Here is a 22,580-nt window from a genome sequence, read left to right on the forward strand (position 1 = left end):
GATAGATACACTACTACTTTACCTTCCTAAATAAAAGGTTATATGAAATTAAACTGAATAATTTATCTTGATTCATACTGTGTATTTAAGTGAACTAACATAGATTACAATAAATACTTTAGTAAGTCAGAAATCCAAAATTTACTGGTTCATGACATTTGTGTTCATTAAGCTTCCCAAGATAATTTAAAATCAACTCAACTCTGCCTTGGGGCAAATAAGGTGTCCCCAGTATACAATATGTTGTTAAAGTAAAGATAGTCTTTGCTCTAAGTCAAAATATAAGGAGCTACAGTCCTTATATTTTATTTAAAATTTCCTTTGATTCCAGTCAAAATGGTTATAAGTTGGGAAGATGATGACAATCCTAACACTTGAAAAACGAATATAGCATTGACTTTACAAGTAGACAGAAACCTTGACCATTTGCTAATATACTTTGGGCAACAAATCCAAATAACTAGCAACAAGCTGAAACAAGATTTAAACCTGTATGACTTGTTCTTCTTTCTTTCGGCGTTCTTCATCCTGTAAACGTTTTTGTTGTTTTTTGGATACCACTTCGGTAAAACCATCATCATTCAAATTTGATTGGGGATCTTCAATTACTGTTACTTCAGGATGATCATCAATTATAACAACACCTTTGGGTATGAAAAAGAATTTAAAATATTTTGTGTTTCAAATGAAAAGGTTAATAAAAATGTTTAGTACAGTAGTACTTTTTTTAAAACTAGCCAAAGGCCTAGTTCCTGTAACTTATACTGTATATAACCTATTTCCCACCCTATAGCATGGCCATTCATTGTAAAGATTTGAAAAAGATTTCACAGAATTAAAGTTTTAAATAAAAATCCTAAAACTGGCCAGGTGCAGTGGCTCACATCTATAATCTCAGCACTTTTGGAAGCTGAGACGGGCATATTGCTTGAGGTCAGAAGTTTCAGCCCAGCTTGGCCAACATGGCAAAACCCTGTCTCTACTAAAAATATAAAAATTACATGGGTGTGGTGGTGCACATCTGTAGTCCCAGATACTCGGGTGGCTGAAGCATAAGAATAGCTTGAACCTGGGAGGTGGAGGTTGCAACGAGCAGAGACAGTGCCACAGCACTGCCGCCCCGGTGACAGAGTAAGACTCTATCCGAAAAATACTTGTTTTGAATGACGCAGGTCTTTTTTCTTTCTTTAAGTAATACAGAGGTAATGACTTTAAAAAAGAAAAAAAAAACAAAAAACAAAATACAGAAAACAAAATTATCCTATGTCTTAAACCTCTGTTAGCCTCAGATCTGTATAGTGCTTTAAAAGATCTATATAGCATTCTACCTCATTTGCATCTAACCATTCTAAGAGGTGGCTGCTATTATTATTTATCTTTTTCAAAAAATGAAATAAACTGGCTTAGTGCTGCGGCACATGTTTGTAATCTCAGCATGATGGGAGGCCGAAGTGGGAGGATCATTTGAGGCCAGCAGTTTAATACCAGCATGGGGAACATGGGGAGACCCTGTCTCTACTTTAAAAACAAACACAAATAAATAAATATTGTTTTTAAAAAATGAAATAAGTTGATTTGTTTAAGGTAAGATGACCAGCCTAGCTGGTCTTATGACTCTTAATGTCTCTGTTTTATGTAGACCCTTGTCTACAGTGTGGAGTCGTTAAAAATAAATATTGTATATAGCAATGCAGTGAAACACTGTCTCTATAAAAAAAATGCAAAAATTAGCATTTTTGTTCACGCCTGTGGTCCCAGCTACTCGGGAGGCTAAGGTAGGAGGATCATTTCAGCTGGGGAGGTTGAGACTGTAGTGAGCTGCCATCATGTCACTGCACTCCAGCCTGGGAGAGCGAGACCTGGTCTCAATAAATAAATAAGCTAATAAATTAAAATAAATGTGTAAGCTGTGTGTGAATATAAGGTAGGATAGGTGAACACATACCAGAATTACCGAGGGGATGAAAAACTCAAGATCATTTTTCAACTTATTTTCCAACTAACCATTCATTATTTTGGCTATCTTAAAATTATTCTATATCCCAGTGAGTATGTGAAATATAAATCCATCAAATAATATTTCCAAGAAAAATTAGCTAAGGTGATGTAATTTTTTATTACAGGTATAACGTCTGAACAATTATAACTATCAAGAAAGGGTAAAGTAATTTAAATAAATTCAATTTTCAAAAATACAAAATATGTTTTAATTGGAAATTACACATACAATAAAAATATTTTTCTTGGAAACAAGTATACAATTCAGGATGGTGACAACCTGTTAAGTACGGCAACAGGGGAAGGTGATACTTGTTAGGTATGGCAACATAGGTATATGATCCAGGGACGGGCCACAGGAAAACTATCTACAAACAATTCTTCTAAAATAACTAAAACTTAGCATTAACATAAAGACTGAGAGATGAAATGAAAATGAAATGAACACTTTTTAGAAACTGGCTGGGCATGGTGGCATACACCTGTAATCCCAGCACTTTGGGAGGCCAAGGCAGGTAGACCACATGAGGTCAGGAGTTTAAGACTGGCCTGGCCAACACGATGAAACCCTCTCTCAACTAAAAATACCAAAAAAAAAAATAAAAATAAAAACAAACAAACTAGCTGGGCATAGTGGCACATGCCTGTAGACCCAGCTATTCAGAAGGATGAGTTAGGAGAATTGCTTGAACCTGGGAGGCAGAGGTTGCAGTGAGCTGAGATCACGCCATTGTACTCCAGCCTGGGTGACAAAGAGAGACGCCGTCTCACCCAAAACAAAAACAAAAACAACAACAACAACAACAAAAAAAAAACAAACAAAAACCCTATTACTGTTATTCCATTTTTCTAATAGAAAGCTGATTTTGGCCAGGTGCAATGGCTCACACCTGTAATCCCAGCACTTTGGGAAGCAGAGGCAGGCAGATCACTTGAAGTTAGGAGTTTGAGAGCAGCCTCGCCAACATGGTAAAACCCTCCACTAAAGTCTCTAATAAAATACAAAAAATTAGCTGGGCATGGTGGCACGTGCCTGTAATCTTAGCTATTCAGGAGGCTAAAGCAGGAGAATCACTTGAACCCAGGAGGTGGAGGTTGCTGAGATCACACAACGGCACTCCAGCCTGGTGACAGCGCAAGGCTGTCTTTAAAAAAAAAGAGTGAAACTTGATTTCAGAAGAAAAAAATCCAGTTGATTCCAATTTATCTAAGACGCTTATATCTCTTTTTTAGAATCCTTTTAAAACTCATTAACTCTGTAAAATGAAGCATATTCTCATTTCAATGAAAAGTCTTTTCAAAGGATGTCACACACACCTTATTTCATGTGGAAAAACCTCATCATAATTCTAAATTGACCTCAGTTTTTCACTTACATTAAAATGTGTGTGTAAAGCCTATCTTATTATTTCAACTTCCTTAGTTCACCCAATTGCATGTAGCATTTATGGAAATTTGAACACTACTTTCAGTTTCCAATGCCCTCTTCTTTTTAACATTTTAGATTAGAGATATTACTTAAACAATGTTATCAGGAAAAAGAACTAAAGATGACTAACTCTTAAAGATAACTGGAATGAGCTGAAATAAAGAGCTTAATTTCTATCACCACTTCAGAAATATATAGAGTCTTAATATAGCAATATTATGGCTAGGCGTGGTAGCTCATGCCTGTAATCCCAGCACTTTGGAAGGCCGAGGCGGGCAGATGGCTTAAGCTCTGGGATTTGAGACCATCCTGGACAACATGGCAAAAACCCATTTCTACCCAAAAAAAAAAAAAAATTAGCCAGGCATGGTAGCTCATGTTTCTAGTCCTAGCTACTCGGGAAGCTGAGGTTGGGGAATTGCTTGAGTCCAGGAAGCAGATGTTGCAATGAGCCAAGACTGCCACTGCACACCAACCTGGGCAACAGAGTAAGACTCTGTCTCCAAACAAACAAACAAATGAAGAATTTGCATTGCTCACAAATTTCCAGGTGATGCTGATGATCTGGGGACCACATTTTGAGAACCACTGGTTAAAAATAATGTCCATGAGTTGGGCTCAAATCAGGGCTTAATATGTACAAATAACATTTGGGCAAACGAAAGAAAAACCTCATTTATATCTCTAAAATGGGAGTAACTGCAACTAACCCAACTTTCCCCTTGCTACTATTAATTACAACTATCTGGTCTAAACTTAGGAAATCTCTCAATTTTATTCAGTATTTCCAGTTTCATCCAAATGAATGGCAAGTAGCACATTTCACATATACAAATGTCTATACACAGATATTCCATGTCTGTTTCCTCATCCAAAATCTTCTTGTTGCTTGTGTTATCCTTCACATTTGATCCTCTATTACTTCATGGCTTTCCTAAAATATTTATCCACAGTGACAATGCCCCTTGTCCTACTATTTATTCTCTATTTGCCTTATCTTAGATACCAATTTTACCAAGGTCATAACTCACTGAATTTAACATTTCTTTTCTATTAATAATACAGCATCTATACTGATATAACTAAGAATCTTAATTCGGATTTCTGTGTGTTCTCAAATCTGGCAAAGCAGAGTGTTTATTTTTCTTCCCCTTTATTTTGAAGAATAGTGCAATGCTGTTGGATTGATTATTTTTAACAAAAATTTTATTAAGTGTTCAAGGCTACACTAAAAGCTGGAGTTATTTTAGCTTAAGTTCATAAAATTAGTGTTTCATAATCAGCCACTATGTGTACCTTGAACATCCAACTCTTTCCTTCTTAGAAGACTTAATTGTGGCATCTACATTTTAAAATGTAACAAATAAACAAATGAAATGAAAGGAACCTAGGACATACTTGCATAATTGTTGAGATCAAACTGTGACAGAGCATCCACTTTCTCTTTGGGTTTTTTAGGACCTGGTTTGGGGTCTTCTCGTTTTTTCCCAGTAGAATCTTTGGAGTTCTTCTGTCCTGTACCATTAGATACTCCTTCCTGATGGTGTGCAGAGCTGCCATTGACAAAGTCAACCCCAGTTGTGCCTGCAGACTGGTCATCAAATGGCCTACAAAAAAATATCTTGAGATATTACTATTTCAACCTATCCAAACAAAAGAAAAATGCTTATTGGCAGTTTCTGAAGTTCATTCTAAGATGAAACACTGTTGGGATAGAAAACCCTAACTGTAACCAAACAAGCATTAGTGCCTTCTGTTGAATACAATCTCACTAAAACCAATTTTCCTAATAAAGTAGACTAGCTCCCTAGAGTTCTTTCCAGCAATTATATTCTACAATTCTAATTATACCAGAAGTTCTTAGAGTCTATTTGTCTATCATTTTATAAATGAGCTAATTAACAGTTTATAGCAGAAAATTTCTGTGATCCAAGCAAGTTCAAAGTATTCACAAATGAATGCTCTCCAAAAGTGGCCAGCATATAAAAACAAAAATTTTAAAAAGCATTCCATAATTACAACTATGTACATTTTAAAAAATACTATCAGATTTACACATTGATATAATTACTTGAAAAACCTTTAATATGGAAATAATTCGCTTCAAAAACCAAATGTTATCTCCTACAGTTCTTAACAGTTCTTATTTCCTAAAAGAATAACTTTCAGGCTTTTTAAAAAAAATTTCCAAGTGAAAATGATCATGGGAAATGGGTGTGTACTAATTCATTTCCACCTTAGCCTATCGTATTACTCAAGATAAAAGCTTACTAGGTGCCTGGCCATAACCTCAAACATTTGAAGAATGAGTTCATTTCTTCTACATGGTACTCTTATAAAACATTCGATTATAATTAGTCACTGCCATTTCTACAGGTTCAAAGTTATTGCTATCTATCTACATGGCACAAAAATCATATCAAAATAGTCCCTGAGTATTGTTACTTAAAATTCTAATAGTTTGGTTACAGCAAATGAACTATCCTGCTGAGTATTTTGGTTATCCTGATTCTCTTGGAATTTTAAAGGGATGTTCAAATTCCAAGTTTAAAATTTCCCTTTTAAAAATTATCTGGAATAGCAAAAATACTTTCCCTAAAGCTGTGGTTTGCATGTATCCCTCAAAATTCATGTTTGGGCAGTAGCTCACGCCTGTAATCCCAGCACTTTGAGAGGCGAAGCCAGGCGGATTACCTGCCAGGAGTTTGAGACCAGCCTGGCTACCATGGCAAAACCCTGTCTCTCCTAAAAATATAAAAATTAGCTGGGCATGGTAGCACACACCTGTAATCCCAGCTACTAGAGAGGCTTAGCCAGGAGAATTGCTTGAACCCAGGGGTCGGAGGTTGCAGTGAGCTGAGTTCATGCCACTGCACTCCAGCCTGGGTGACAGAGTGAGACTCCATCTCAAAAAGAAAACAAAAAAGTTTATGTGTCGGAAACTTGATCCCCAATGCAGCAGCGGTGAGAGGTGGGGACTTTAGGGAGGTAACTGTCCTTCTGAATGGACTGATCCATTCATGGATTAACAGGTTAATGAATGTGTTATCAAGGGAGTTGGTTAATTATCATGAATGGGTCTGTTATAAAAGCCAGTTCTGCCACCTCTTGTGAGCCCCCTCACCATGTGATAAGCATGCCGCCTTGGGACTCTGCAGAGTCTCTACCAACAAGAAGGCCCTCATAAGATGTGGTACCTCAACTTTGGATTTTGCAGTCAACAGATTTGCAAGAAATACATTTCTTTTCTTTATAAATTACCTAGTCTCAGGTATTCAGTTATATCAACAGAAAGTAGACAAATATACCTTACAAGTATAGTAACCTGAAGTGCTAAGTATGTAAAACTAAGGACCTCAGATTAATACCGTGCAGTCCAAATAAATTCTTAAATTCTTATCAGCTCAGGCTGCAAATCTTACAATTGGTCTAAAAGCAGGGAACACATAATAACGACTACTTACTATACACAAGGTATTAACTGCATCACAAGTATCATCTTAGTATCTTCACACATTAAGTGCTGTTATTTTCTCCCCATTTTATTGGTGAGGAAGCAAAAGGGAAGCAACTAGAAAGTACCAGAGCCTAGATTTGAACCTAGGCACTCTGAATCTTAACTGCTATTTTATAATGTTTTCTAATACTAAAGAAATCAATACTAGCTTACTATAACCAACGCCTTACGTTTTTTTTTTTTTTTTTTTTAAGGCCACTTTAGAAAAATTCTTTTTTAAAAAAATCCATTGCCATGCTATTGGTGTCCTTGGTTTTGTTTTCTGGGCCTCTCTCTAGATGACTGTTGATTACAGATTTGTAACTCAAGATGAGAATACAATTTATCCTTAAGGTTCAATACTAATTCTCAAGAAACCAGTATAGAGTGATAAAGTATATGGTTATAACATTAATTGAAATCTTAGAGGATACCTGTGTAGCACTAGAGGTTTATAAGGAGAAACTGAAAAAGAAGGGAGGGCAACTCATCAGGTAAGATAACTTACCAAATAAGGACATTGTACATATCCCCCCGCAAGATGCACAAATTTTTCCAAAGCTTCTAGTTTCCAAGGAGTCCTCTGGAAAATGTAACTTAGGAGGCAAAGACTCCTAAGATACCCTAACTTCTCTTCCTTAAGTACCCTTACACTTTGAGAACAGAAAATAAAGCATCTGGGAAGAACAATGTTTTTTGGTCCTCTCTGTAGACTGGCTCCTTACGTAATTCATCAACTCTACTTTCAGCTTCTTTAAAGGTGCAAAATCAACTATGTTTAAAACAAAGTACTCACCCTCTCTTCCCACTTTTTGATGGTGGGCCACTTCTCCTTTCATTTCTAGGACCTGAGAAATTCCTTCCTGATTTGGGTGGACCATTGTTGCCACGTCGATTCTGGCGATCTATTGGTCTCTGACTAGAAAAACTTCTTTTTGCAATTTCCCTCTTTGGAGGCAAAATGTTCTCTCCGACCTTTACAACTGTTTGTGCATTCAAGTCAGCATTTTTTTTTTCATCCCTCTCTCGCCTCTCATTGAAATCACTGCTTTCGGAAGCTGTTTCCCATTCTTCATTTGCCTGATCTGAAGAGTTCTGATTAGATAAATCTGGTGTCTTATTCCCCGAAATATCCCCAACAGTATTAACTGGTTCTTGAGCCACATTATTAACTGTGCCATTTGTGGGCACTGCTACTACCTCATTTGATTTTGAAGCAGCCTCCCTCTCTCTTAGCCGTCTAAATCGAGGCGGCTTGTCTTGCCTTGGTGGTCGGGTAGGACGCTGCCTTCGAGGCCTTTCTCTAGCTGGGTCAAATTTTCGCTCAAATTTTGGAGGTCGTTTATCTGCTGCTATAGGAATAAACTGCTCATGTCTTCTTGGTGGCTCTCCATCTTCTGGTTTAGGAACTTCTGACTGCCTTGGGTTCCACTGATTGTCCCGATAAGGTGGCCTTCGTAAAGTGGAAGGGCGTGATGGACGGCCTCCAGGATCCCTTCCACCACGCCTGAATGTTCCCCCTCTGCCTCTCCTTGTAGGCTCTCCTTTAGGAAGAAAGCCTGGTTTAGATTTATCATCATCCCTTACATAAGGCTTTTCTAGCAGTCTATTATCTATTCGAACCTGATTATCAGGCTTGAAAGAAGACTGAGGCTTTATAGGCTTTTTGTTTTCAGGTCGTTCCTCTCTTTTGGGAAGTTTGCCTTTACTTAAACTGTCCTTGTCACTTGCACTTTCATGAATTTCACTGTCTGTATCAGTCTCTGAACCCCGCTGTCGTCTTCTTTTGGGGACAACTTCAAAATCAGAGCTCTCACTTCGTGTTTCACTTTCTTCTCGCTGTCTGAGAGGCCCTGAGGGTACATGCTCTGCTCTGGGCTTATTGTCTCTGTATTGAGGATAATCTCGAGTATGTCCTCTACCACCCCTGCCACGCCCTCCATAAGAACCTCTATAGCTTCGACCTCTGGAGTAATATTCACCTCGGCCTCGACCTCTGTATCCTTGATCTGGAAACCAATCTCTATCTCTAGCTTCTTTCCAGTAGGTCCTGGGAGGCAAAGTTGATTCTTTTTTAACTGCTGGTCTTGAGTCTGTTCGAGGCCTCTCTATCACAAGGTCTTTGCTGGTAACTTTCTCAGGTTGTTTTTCTTCTTTGACTATTGGTGCTGCCACAGTCTGCTGGTTTACAGTCTTAACTGCAGGCTCTACCTGAACACTACTCACAGGTTCCAGAGGCTTCTCAGTATCCTGAGATGGTTTTTGAGCCAAAGTTGCAGTTTCAGGTGAAGGAATTTTCTCTGCTTCTGGTTGAATTGGTGGTGGAACGGACTGTGGCTGAATCGGTGCTGGTGGCTGAGGTGGTGGTGCAGAAGGAAGAAGATCCTTCTTTTCCATCTTTTCAGGCTTTACAACTACTTTTTCAGTGACCTTTTCGGCTTTTTCTCCTTCTTTCTCCTTCCTCTGTTCTCGTTCCTCTTTCATATCTCTAAGTACAGGTTTTTTAATGGGACCCGATCTTCTCACAGGTCTATCGTTACCTTCTTCCCTTCTGTTGGAGCTTGGTCGTGGACCCCAACGAGTTTCTGATTTAGATTTATATACTTTTTCAGGTTTTGGTCCTTCGGAAGATCGTAAAAAGCCTTCCTTTTTTGGTTTCTCCTCTGGCCTTTCTGTTGGTTCTTTTGAATCAATGCATCTGCTGGTTACTTTAGGAATGCTTGCAGATGGTTCATTTCTCTGCTCATCTGGTTTTTGCGTATGATTAGATCCATGGGAAACACTTCTTTTCCGGGAAGGTTGACTTTCTACAGCTGAAATCCGCTCCTCTTGAGGAGTGGATAAGGTCTTTTGATCAGGTACTTCAAAACAACCAGATTGATTACTTGTGTCAGTATGGTGAGGTCTAACATCTTCCACAGATCTGCTTAAAAACTTTTGCACTTCTGCCTCACTTGATTCTCTGACAAAGTCTGCCTTTGGATGAACCTCCAATTGATTATGTTCTACAGAATAAGCAGCAGTAATCTGTTCCTGATCCAATGCAGCTTCAGGCCTACGATAATAAGAATTCAAAGGTATAACCAACATAGCAATCCTTCCCACATGTAAGTATACAACAAAATAATCCCTCTAAATATAAAACAGAAAACAATGACTCTTAATCATAATGAGAATCTCTCTCTACATAAAAAGTTTAGAGAATTACTATCAATAGCCAAGAGGTAACAGCCTAAATATCCAATATCTTAATGGATAAAGAAAATGTGGTATACACATACAACAGAATATTATTCAGGGGTAAAAATAAAGGAAATACTGCCGTGTGCTATAACATGGATAAACCCTGAGGACATTATGCTTAAGTGAAGTAAGTAAGTTAGGACAAATACCTTACATGAGGAATGTAAAGTAATCAACCTTATCAAAGCAGAAACCATAATGGTGGCTACCAGGGGCTGGACTAGGGGGAAATAGGGCACTGTTATTTCACTGGTATAAAGTTTCAGTTACGCAAGATAAAAAAAAGTTGTGGAGATATGCTGTAGAACATTGTGCTTACAGTTAACTACATGGTACTGTATAATTAAATTTTTGTTAGGAGGGTAGATCTAATGTTCTAAGTGGTTTTTGCCACTATTAAAAATAAATGGACTTGGAGCAGTGGCTCATGCCTATTATCCTTGCACTTTGGGAGGCTGAGGGAGGAGGATCACTTGAGCCCAGGAGTTTGAGACCAGCCAGGGCAACAGGACAAAATTGTCTCTACAAAAAATATAAAAATTGCTGGGTACTCTAGCCTGAGTAACAGAGCAAGTTCCTATTTCAAAAAAAAAAACCTGCCAATTTCAACATCTAATGCCTACAGTCCCAGCTACTCAGGAAGCTGAGGTGGGATGATCACTTAAGCCTGGGAGGTCAAGGCTGCAGTGAGCTGTGATTGCACCACTGCACTCCAGCCTGGCTGACAGAGTGGGACCCTTCTCAAAAAATAAAAATACAAAATGTAAATAAATAAATGAAGTTTATTCCTTAAGGAAAAACAAAGTTAAGACCATGCTAATGTGAATTTCTAATAATTTCCACCTAGAATAAAAGAGTACACTATAGTAAGCCTATGTGTCCCAATTAATTACAAATACTTATAAAACATTACGAAAAAAATACTCCATAAAAAAATAGGAAGTTCTAACTATATGACTATAAATTATTACCACCAATTGTCTGCCACTTCAAAGTTAACTTTGCATTATTCTATTTCTCCTTATTTTGGCCTTAAAAATGTTACCTAAAATACTGTTTAAAAAAAAGGCTTGGGCCGGGCGCGGTGGCTCACGCCTGTAATCCCAGCACTTTGGGAGGCCGAGGCGGGTGGATCACGAGGTCAAGAGATCGAGACCATCCTGGTCAACATGGTGAAACCCCATCTACTAAAAATACAAAAAATTAGCTGGGCATGGTGGCGTGTGCCTATAATCCCAGCTACTCAGGAGGCTGAGGCAGGAGAATTGCCTGAACCCAGGAGACGGAGGTTGTGGTGAGCCGAGATCACACCATTGCACTCCAGCCTGGATAACAAGAGCGAAACTCCATCTCAAAAAAAAAGAAAGTTAAAAAAAAAAAAAAAGGGCTCACTGATGGAAAAATTACATTTACACTTTAGTTACTACATAAGTGTTGTAGACATACTTAAATTTCTTCATACCTACTCTAAATTAAAGACTTGCCAAGTGGCTGCACATGGTGGCTCACACCTGTAATCCCAGCACTTTAGGAGGTCAAGGCAGGCAAACTGCTTGAGCCCAGGAGTTCAAGACCAGCCTGTGCAACATGGCAAAACGCCATCTCTCCAAAAAATATACAGATTAGCAGGGTGTGGTGGTGCACGTGTGTAGTCTCAAACTACTTGAGAAGCTGAGGTAAGCGGATCACTTGAGTCTAAGAGGTGAAGGCTGCAGTGAGCCAAGACTGTAACACTGCACTCCAGCCTGAATAACAGAACAAGTTCCTATTTCAAGAAAACCCCGCCAATTTCAACATCTAATACTAAATTACAGCATACAATTCAGTACAGAACCATGTTACAAAATGCCCTAACGAATACAGAGAATATATCCAAAGAATAAGTCTAATATGCTAAATTAAATAGAAGGAAACAGATTTATGGTTCCGTCCTAAATTGGAATGATCTTCAGAAACACCATAGTTTTCCTATTACCAAAATATTCTGTATAGTCTATTAAATTGAAATAATTTATTACCTTATATCCTCAGGCTCTTCTGTTGCTTTGGGAGTAGTTGCTTGTTGAGGCTCAGCATGAGGATAGGGATCTGACCCCCACAGCATACGAGGCTCAGAAAGGGAAATTGCATGATCTCTTGCAGATCGAGCTATATGCTCAAATGACTCAGAATTGTTTGGTGACCCTTCCATCTGGTCTCTTCTCATTAATGGTTTAGGAGGAATCATTCCTGTAACAAAAGTTCATAAAAAATTAAATGAGGATTTTGAAAAATGAAAGAAACAAAACATGATAGACATGGAATTCTCTATATTAAAAGTATTTTTTTCCTACAGTAAAAGATTGGTGGAAATTATGTAAGGGTTCTGTGAATGAGATTTTATCACTGCTGTTAAATAAAGATTGCATTTAAAAACTAAGGAAGCAAAATAAGCAAAATCACAATGGCAGCCTGTTTTACTTCAAAAGAAAGAAATATGTGTATAAAAATCAGATACCAAGTATTATGACTCTGGATATCAATACAAACATTATAAATTATACCATGATAACTTTCAGAGAAAATTCTTTTCTGGATTCCATTAACCTACCTTAGTTGGTCAATATTCTAAAAAATATGGCATTTAAATTTCCAAATACCAGTATAAATTTAAAAATCAAAACATGATTTGTGATCAGCTTATCATCCCTAAATTTTTCTCTGTAACATTCTGGTAACAGATTATCTAGATTTATTCTGATGGATTCCATAAAAGACTGCTAATTCACTTGTTTTTTTTCCCCTAACTTATAAAGAAATTTAAGTGTTAGGCTGGTAAATGATAGAGGAGGAACTTCAAAAGGAATATATATAACACATGGACAAAAGTAAAATGCTGAAAACACTTTAAAGAACAACAACAATGTAGCCAATAACAGATACTGCTAATAAGACAGAGAATTATTTCCATCTAAAAAGTTTTAAATAATACTTACAAAACAGAAACAAACTAATAATTTGTTCTTGCCACATAGGTGATATGAGTGGCAGACATTTAATTACTTGATGCTGAAAGTTATATAATTTTCCGATTAAAAATCTAGAGGTTTAAGTTTTTCCTAGATTACAACTCTCAAAGGAACTGAAACTAAAAGCAGGGAAAAAACAATTTTGATCCTGTAAAACTATAAATGCAAATTCAACTGACCAGGATGAATGGGTGGAATATCCATAGCAGGTCTTCCTGAAATCATTCGAGGATCCATGTAGGACTGCATCATGAGCCACCTTGGATCAAAACCCATGGAAGCCAAATGCTGAGGGTGAGGCTGCATGGGCTGATAAAGAGGTCTGTGTGGTGGAGGAGGGACAGTACCACTGGATGGCTGTGAAGGAACAGTCTGTGGAAGTACACCTTGCTGTTGCTGCTGCTGCCACTGCTGCTGTTTCATCTGTTCCTGAAAAAGTAAGATCCGGTATCTTGAGATTTTAGTTCCACCTGATAAATTAATATCACAAAATAATGGCCTGTTTTGAATCCTTGAAGGAAAAGTAAGAGTTCAAAAGATATTTAACAGTTAGAGTTGGCAAAAGACTGAAAGATGAACTACAACATTTTATCTTTTACTCAGGCACTGTATAATATATTTTCTAAAAACGGAAGATGGTGCATATAAATGGGGCAGAAGATAAAAAGGAATGACACAAAAGGTCAAGGTTAAACCCACGTTAACTTTTATTTACAAGGAAAAAGAATTTCAAGGGAACTTTGTGTGCTTTATGCGTTATAAGTTTTATGTCTAATTTCCCAGACGATTGCATAATAAACCATTTTAATCACACATACACGATACAACATTTTTATCATTACCTGCTGCCGCTGGAATCGTGGTGGTAAAGACTTCTGAAACTGTTTGAAATAGCCAGATAATACAGCCGGACGAGGCTGAGATCCTGATTCTGGTTCTGTTTCATGCACCACTGGTGTGGCTTCCTTTTCACTGCGATTGCTGTCTTGTCTAGTGAAAATAGGTTCCTCCTCTGCCCAAAGAAAAGGTGAAGGTAACAGTATTCATCTATGACACTTATCAAACACAAGATATTTACACTAGAATGAAATAGACTGAGGTATAAAAAAAGTTAATGAGGAAGAAAATATCTGACATCCCAAAACATTATTTTCTACTTTAACACTGGTAATTATCGACGAGGTAATTAGATTATCAAAACCTTAGGTTTCCTAAAAGCTGCATTCTTAGAGATGAAGAATGCTTCATCATATAAAAATCTATGTTTGATATATATTTTTTTAATAATGAACCATTTCCAACTCTACCAATTTTCCATTTGTTTCAATAAACAATGTAATTGTCAGTATTTACTGGTTGTTTATTAAAACCTATGTGAAAACACAAATGGCCTATAAATACTTAAAAAAGAGAGCATCTTGGTTTATTTTATTTATTGTATAAAGGGACTATTATCTGTAAGGAAAACTAATGAGTTTAAGCCTGAAGACAACAGAGTGATCACCAGTTATCTTCAAACATAATTAATTCTAGAATATGTCATTTGTCACAATTACAAAGCGATGCTTGTTACAAATTCTTTTCTCAAATGACTAGTAATAAATTTAAAATGGAAGTTTATCTCCCAATATAAAAGCATGCTGTTAAGAATCACAATTAACATTTTTATTGCTTGTATTACATTCAATATTAAGAATGTTGTAAAAGAGTGAGCAGGTCATGGTGGTGCAAGACTGTAATAACAGATACTCAGGAGGCTGAGGTGGGAGGATCACTATAGCCTAGGCAACAAGGCAAAAAAAAAAAAAAAAAAAAAAGTTGAAAAGGGAAAAAATAATATATTGGAGGAAGAAGAGCCACATAGGAACTGGCTTTAAAATCTCGTGTGTCTTGAGAACATCTTAGCATTAAAACAAACAAACAAAAAATGCTATGTGTCTAGTATCAGAATTGAGGGAAAAAAATTTATGGGTACGTCTCACTGATAAGCCAAGCTAAAAGTAAATTGCCATGAGACAGAAGATATAAAATGTGAATGAAAATAAAGGCACAAATAAAATGTATTAAACTACGATAATGTTTTCCTTTCTCTTATAAACACTTTATTTCACTATTTTGGTGTTATGAGCAATATTCCTAAGTACTTATGTAATGTAAGTCCACTATCAATAGCAAAGTCTCTCTAGATTGGTTAATATGAAAAAAAAATCTGAAATCTTACAGTCTTAACAAATGATCCACGCAGGTCTTATTTCATTAAAACAAAAAAAAGATAAAATACTCATACTCTGACAGTTATATGAAGAGCCAAGTTTGAAGGTAATCCTGAATATAAATAAAAACTTTATTTAAAAAAACACATTCTTATTATTTTAAGTAGGAGTGCCTTGTAGAAAAAGAGCATGAGACGTCAAATTAGAAAAGTTATAGTATTTCCACATCAGAAAATACACTGAAATAAAACTGCATTTCTATTTTAACTCAAGTCATTCATTCAAACTAAACTTTAATTTTGCTGAGGCTTTATACTATATTTGAATGCCATTAATTAGTCTATAAGACAACTTGAAGAAGAACAAAAAAATCTAGAAAAATAATTTTTTTAAAAAAGTATAATTACTCCAGGAAACTACAGTCTAATGGCATATCAACTACACCATGGAAGCTTGCATGTTTAAACCGGTAGAAGAGCAAACCTGAAATTATGAACTAGGTACAGTCATTTAATTATGATAATCCAACATTCTCATTAAGCTCCATGCCAGTTCAGTTTCACAGGTAGTAATATATGTTAACAAATGAGACTGTGCTTAAATGTCTTGGAGTCAGAAAAAAGCAGGGGGAGAATCAGTATATGTGACTACGAAGCCAATGCAATTCTGCAGATAAAACAGAAATAAAGCTCATCTAATAACTGAGAAACACTTCAGGGATGTCTGTTCATACATAAAATTAGAAAACATAGCTCTAGCCCACATTTTGTACTGGAAATGATATCATAAAACAATTGCTTTTATTCTGATTACATATATTTAAAATATACAACCCCCAAACTGTAACCAACATAGAGCTCTTTGTAAAGTTTATAAAAGAGAATAAACAAGACTATCATACCTTTGTTACAGCTGTTTTCACTTTCTGGTTTTTCTACTGTGGGCTCTAAATTAGGTTCTCTGGGTTCGATTTTCTCCTCTAATTTCTCCCTTTCCTTCTCCAGCTCACATTCCTTTTCCTGTTCTTTTATCTTTTGTAGTTCTTTTTCCTTTTCTTTCTGCCGTTCTAGTTCTCGGTCTTTTTCTTGCTTTCTTTCCTTCTCCATTTCTCTTTGTTTTTCCTGCTCCTTCTCCAGCTCTTTCTCCTTTTCCTGTTGCCTCTCCCTTTCTTTTTCCCTCTCCTTCTCTCGCTCCTGTTCTTGTTCTTTTTCAAGTTCTTTTTCACGCTCCCTTTCTTTTTCTCTCTCCCTTTCCCTAATTTCCTCTGGAGATGGTTGTTTTTCCAGGATGCCAAGCTTCTCGTCCAACCGTTTCAGTTTCTCTGCACAAGCCGCCTTCCTTTGTTCTTCCATTCTTCGCTCTTCCTCTTCACGCCGTTTACGAGCACGTTCTACTGCCGCAGAAATTTCCGACTGTTGTCTTCGTCTTTGCTTCCATATTTCATCTTCATCAGCTACTTGCTGCTTAGAGGGAAAGGGGCCTGGTCTTCCAGGTACTGCCTGTCTATCTGGAGGTGGATGCTGAAACATTAAAGTATCAGATGAGTGTGACAACTGTATTTCTGACTAACACTGGATATCAGGCATGGAGAAGAAAAAACCCCACAAAAGTATCAGAAATTTCTCTAAGGAACATATTAAAATCAAAACACATAGATGGGAAATATATCTAGATAATTCACCAAACTAAGATCAGAATAATTAATCCAGCTGTCCAATGTTTACTGAGAATATAACTATTTATTGTGCCAGACGTTGTTGTTCATTATTTGTTGAATAAAATTAGAAGCACAACAGTAAATCTCAAAATCTAAATTTAGAGACAAAGGAAATATAGCATGAATGCTTTAGAAGCAGCTGCCAGAGCTGGAATGCCTAAGAGAGAGAAATGAAGATATTAAATATAGAAAATAATGGCATGTGAGCCCTGAGAAAATTAAGGTACAGCTACAGGTGAAAAGTACAGAGCCAAAGAAGCAAAGCGAAAAAGACAGAGCTGTAATGATACACCAAAGGAGAAGAAATTCCTACAACTTGGTCTGGGTGAAGAAATTTCTATCTTTAGGCTGAAAGATTCAGAAAAGCATATCTAGAACCCATAGTGGAGAATGGGAGGATCACCTGAAAGATCCAAGTTTCAATGACTAAATTTTCATTAATGTGTTATAAAACGACAACAAGGTTAAAATCACTGCTTGCAAAAAAAATAAAAGTGATTAAAAAAAGTTTTTTAACATATTGATTTTAAAAGCTACTAGGGTGAAGAAATCTTAAAAACCCTATGTAACCCAGTTGGAATGCTTACAAAAGATTAAACAATCATACAATAAAAACACTTGACTGAATATCGTTTTAAATGAATGCAGACTACCATTTACTAATAGTTCTATCGTATGCAAACTACTTAATCTCTTTGGTGCAGTTTCTTCATCAACATTTCAGAGATAGCTGAAAAACCAAATATATAAGTACCTATTTTACACAACTCATTTCCTAGAAGTACAATTTACCTAAAACGTGCTGTACATATTTTAAGTGTATAGTTTGATGAGTCTGGACAAATGATACACCTGTGTAATCACTGCTCCAATCCAGACAGAACATTTTCATCACTCTGCTGGCTCTGCCTGTGACCCCAAGCACCCTAACCCTAACCCTGAGTAGTTTTGCTTGTCCTAGAATTTCATATAGATATATACAATTATATTCTCTTTTGTGCTAGCTTCTTTTGCTCAATATAATGGCCTTGAGGTTTTTTTTACGTATGAGTAGTTTGCTCCATTTTACCGCTGGATAGTATTCAATTGTGAGCATGTTGTTTCATGTATGATAGACATGTGGGTTGCTTCCAGTTTTTGAACTATGACTAAAACAGCTATGAACATTCATGCATATGTCTTTGTGTAAATGTATGTTTTCGTGGCTGTTGGATAAACAGCTAGAAGTGGAAATCCTGTGTCATATGGTAAATATGTATTTCATTTACAAGAAACTGCCAAACTGTTTTCCAAAGTTGTTATAAGGTTTTCCAATGTATAAGAGTGCCAGCTGCTCTACACATCCCTGCCAACACATGGTGTCATCAGTCTTTAATTTTGGCACTGTAGTAAAATCTCAGTGGTTTTAACTTGCACTTCTCTAATAAGTAAAGATATTGAAGATTTTTCCATGTACATACTGGAGATTCTTACATTTTCTTTTGAGAAACAAATGTTCAAGTCTTTTCATTTAACTATTTGTCTTATTATTCAGTTGTAAGATATTTAAAATATATATATATAGCCCAGGCTAGACATGGTGGCTCACACCTGTAATCCCAGCACTTTGGGAGGCCAAGGCAGAATTGCTTGAGCTCAGGAGTTCAGCCAGGGCAACACGGTGAAACCCCATCTCTACAAAAAATGTAAAAAAATTAGCTGGGCATAGTGGAGTATGTCTGTGGTCTCAGCTACTTGGTAGGCTAAGGCAGGAGATTGCTTGAGCCAGGATCTCAGTGAGCTGAGACTGTGCTTCAGCCTGGGCAACAGAGTGAGACCCTGTTGCAGGGGGAAAAAAAAACCGGCACAGATACAAGTCCTTTGTCAGATGTATTAGAAATATTTTTTTCTGTAACATATCTTTGCATTTTTTGGGAGACAGTCTTCAAAGTCCAACTGACGAACTGCTTTTCCTTTCTAATTCATGGCCAAGGTCTTATTTATCTAAGAAAACTTTGTCAGCCCCAAGTTTATGAACATCTGATCTTCTATACTTTTTTCTAGATGTTTTAGTTTTAGCTTCTGGGTATACAGAAATGCTAAAAAGAGCTTTCAGTGGTTAAGAGGAGAGGCATTGCTGAAAATGACAGTGACAGTTGTGACATGTACAGCTATCACAGTACGGTGATTAGAGAAGATCAGGAGACCCTGATCATGACAAGGATTTCAGGAAAAGAAAATCTGCTAGCTAGAAAGAATAAGTAAAACAAGTCAAGAAGAGCAATGCATATGTGGTGAGAACAGCAGATGAAGTTAGAAAAGTAGACAGAGGGCCGGGCGCGGTGGCTCAAGCCTGTAATCCCAGCACTTTGGGAGGCCGAGGCGGGTGGATCACGAGGTCAAGAGATCGAGACCATCCTGGTCAACATGGTGAAACCCCGTCTCTACTAAAAATACAAAAAATTAGCTGGGCATGGTGGCGCGTGCCTGTAATCCCAGCTACTCAGGAGGCTGAGGCAGGAGAATTGCCTGAACCCAGGAGGTGGAGGTTGCGGTGAGCCGAGATCGCGCCATTGCACTCCAGCCTGGGTAACAAGAGCGAAACTCCATCTCAAAAAAAAAAAAAAAAAAAAAAAAAAGAAAAGTAGACAGAGACCTGAAAGATCCTGAGAAGGACCTGAGCAAGGAGTAACGGATCTAACACATAGTTTTAAAAAGACAACAGCTACTACAGGAGACTAAGGGATGAAGGTGGCAAGTGAGCAGGCAGCATAAGAGAAAAGTAGTATCTGTCAAGAACCCATTCCAATAGTTCAAAGGAAATATAAGAGGTGGTAGCAAGTAGTCACTGTACATTGTGAAGGTAGAGGTGACAACTTGCTGATAGACAAAGCTGGATGTAGGGTAAAAAAAGAAGGAAGAGTTAAGAGTAATTTCTAAGATTCAGCCTTAGCAAAACGTGAATGATAATGCCATTACCTGAAATGGGAAAGACAGGAGAAGCAGCACTATGCATTTGTAGGGTAAGTGGGGGGTGTACGTTATGGCTTGGACATATTTGAGCTGTTTACTAGAAATCCAAGTGGAGATGCTGATTGTTGAATATATGACTGTTAAAAGTGAGGGCAAAGCTTTTAGAACTAAATGTACATTTGAATGCTATCAGCTCATAGAAGACATCCCCAAGGAAAAGGATACAGGCTTTTAAAAATGACTGAGAACAAGGCTGAGCCCTCCAACACTCGAAGTGTAGGAGGCCCAGAAGAAACACAAAGCAAACAAAACAAAATAGTGAGGTGTCTCAGATGCAAATAGGAAAAAGCATTTTAAGCACAGGCGAGGATGGTGGCTAAAGTCTGTAAGCCCAGCACTTTGGGAGGTTGAGGTGGTTTGCCTGAGCCTAGGAGTTTGAGACCACCCTGGGCATGATGGTGAGACTCTGTCTCTGCAAAAACATTAGGCTGGTGTGGTGGTCTGTACCTGTAGCCTCAGCTGCTGGGGAGGAGGTGAGAGGACCCCTTGGGTCCAGGAGTCCAGGCGGCAGTGAGCTATGATTACACATACCACTGCACTCCAGCCTGGGCCACAAAGCAAGCTCCGTCTCTAAAATTATATGTATATACAAAAGAAGGATGGAGAAATCAACTATGTCAATGATGCAGCTGAGATTTAAATAAGATAAAGGCAAGAAAACTGAATTTATCAAGATGGAAGTCATCATTGACTCTGATAATAATAGTTTCAAAGGGAAATGAAAGCATGCCTGGAGAGGGTTAATGAGAGAATAAGCAGCAAAACACAGTAAGTGTAAATGGTTCACAAAAAGAATTTCACCAACTGTGTAAACAGGTTGCTTGCGTCGTGGCTCACGGCTGTAATCCAAGCACTTTGGAGGCCAAGGTGGGCAGATCACCTGAGGTCAGGAGTTCAAGACCAGCCTGACCAACATGGGGAAACCCCGTCTTTAAAAATAATAATAGTAATAATAATAATAATAATAATAAATTAATAAATAAATAAGAATTTCACTCTGATGGAGAATAGAGAAATAGGGCAGATACTGCAATGGCATGGAAGGTAGTAGGGTACAGTAGTGTTAAGACAGGGGATTTTGTGAAGTTTTTGGTTTTTCTTAAAAGATGAGAGATAGCACTATCATAAGTGGAAAAGGATACAAGGAACAAAGTTAAAAAGTGTCCTTAGCATCAAGGACAATGGGAAGAAAAGTATATGGGCAATGAAATGAAAAAATGTTATCTCCCAGGTGCTTCTTATTTTCTTAGTGAAACTTGGAGCATGCTTATCAACTGAGAATGAAAATGAAAAAAAGATGAAGAGTAAGACATGTTAACAGTCACAAGGTAAAAAGTCAGTAACTGTTCATAAAAGTTTTAAATGAAAAATGTGGTACCTTTCCACCAAAACAAAACAAGAGGTCAAATAAAACATATAAACCATAAACAAGCAATGGTTAAAATTTACCTGCTGTGCAAGCAACTTTGGAGGTGGTGGCAGATGTGAAGATGTTCCACGTTCCTATTATAAAGAAAAAAGAATTATTATTATTATTATTTTGGAGACATTCATGCTCTGTTGCCCATGATGGAATACAGTGTGGCATGATCTTGGCTCACTGCAACCTCTGTCTCCCAGGGCCAAACGATTCTCATGCCTCAGCCTGCTGAGTACCTGGGATTACAGGCGTGTGTCCCCAAGCCCGGCTAATTTCGCACTTTTAGTAGAGACAGGGTTTCACCATGTTGGCCAGGCTGGTCTCGAACTCCTGACCTCAAGTGATTGGCCTGCCTCAGCCTGCCAAAGTGCTGGAATTACAGGCATGAGCCACCACACCAGCCTGAAAGATTATTTAAAAATAACCATATAAGAACAAATATATCAGCCAGGCTCAGTGGCTCACACCTGTAATCCCAACATTTTGGGAGGCTGAGGTGGGAGGATCGCCTGAGGTCAGGAGTTTGAGATCAGCCAGGCCAACATGGTGAAACCCTGTCTCTACTAAAAATACAAAAATTGGCCGGGTGTGGTGGCAGGCACCTTTAATCGCAACTATTTGGGAGGCTGAGTCAGGAGAACTGCTTGAACCCAGGAGGCAGTGGTGGCAATGAGCCAAGATCCCGCCACTGCACTCCAGCTTGGGCGACAGAGTGAGGAGAAAAAAAAAAAAAGAAAGAAAGAAAAAGAAAAAATACATCTACTAGAAATACTTCTGAATGTACTGATTTTCTCAATGAGACAAGATTGCTAAATCATCTTTCTCCTTCTCCTTTTTTTTTAAATAAAAACATCACTCATTGCAAGATTGCTTTTTATGGAATCACTCTGCCATTTCAATAAGGTTAGAATCTGAAATTCACTTTACAATAAAAATTTCAGCCAGGCATAGTGGCTTATAATCCCACCATTTTGGGAGGCTGAGGTGGGTGGATCACTTGAGGCCAGAAGTTCAAGACCAGCCTGGCCAACATGGTGAAATCCT

General features: G+C 37.6%; 1 protein-coding gene across 13 annotated transcripts in view; it reads right to left on the reverse strand.

Annotated features, from left to right (window-relative positions):
* Positions 1 to 22,580, reverse strand: part of PRRC2C (proline rich coiled-coil 2C) — a 106,079-nt gene that overhangs the window by 38,162 nt on the left and 45,337 nt on the right. For all 13 annotated transcript variants that reach the window (XM_032291385.1, XM_032291387.1, XM_032291384.1 and 10 more), the window contains exons 11-18: positions 21,566 to 21,619; positions 16,289 to 16,907; positions 14,017 to 14,186; positions 13,354 to 13,603; positions 12,185 to 12,395; positions 7,720 to 9,978; positions 4,826 to 5,034; positions 490 to 644 (exon numbers count right to left, since the gene is read on the reverse strand). In XM_032291385.1, coding sequence (XP_032147276.1) covers positions 490 to 644; positions 4,826 to 5,034; positions 7,720 to 9,978; positions 12,185 to 12,395; positions 13,354 to 13,603; positions 14,017 to 14,186; positions 16,289 to 16,907; positions 21,566 to 21,619 — 3,927 coding nt within the window. The remainder of the gene's footprint in view (positions 1 to 489; positions 645 to 4,825; positions 5,035 to 7,719; positions 9,979 to 12,184; positions 12,396 to 13,353; positions 13,604 to 14,016; positions 14,187 to 16,288; positions 16,908 to 21,565; positions 21,620 to 22,580) is intronic.

This window comes from Sapajus apella, unplaced genomic scaffold, assembly GCF_009761245.1.
Source record: "Sapajus apella isolate SASKATOON/1434 unplaced genomic scaffold, GSC_monkey_1.0 scaffold25, whole genome shotgun sequence".
Classification (NCBI taxonomy): Eukaryota; Metazoa; Chordata; class Mammalia; order Primates; family Cebidae; genus Sapajus; species Sapajus apella.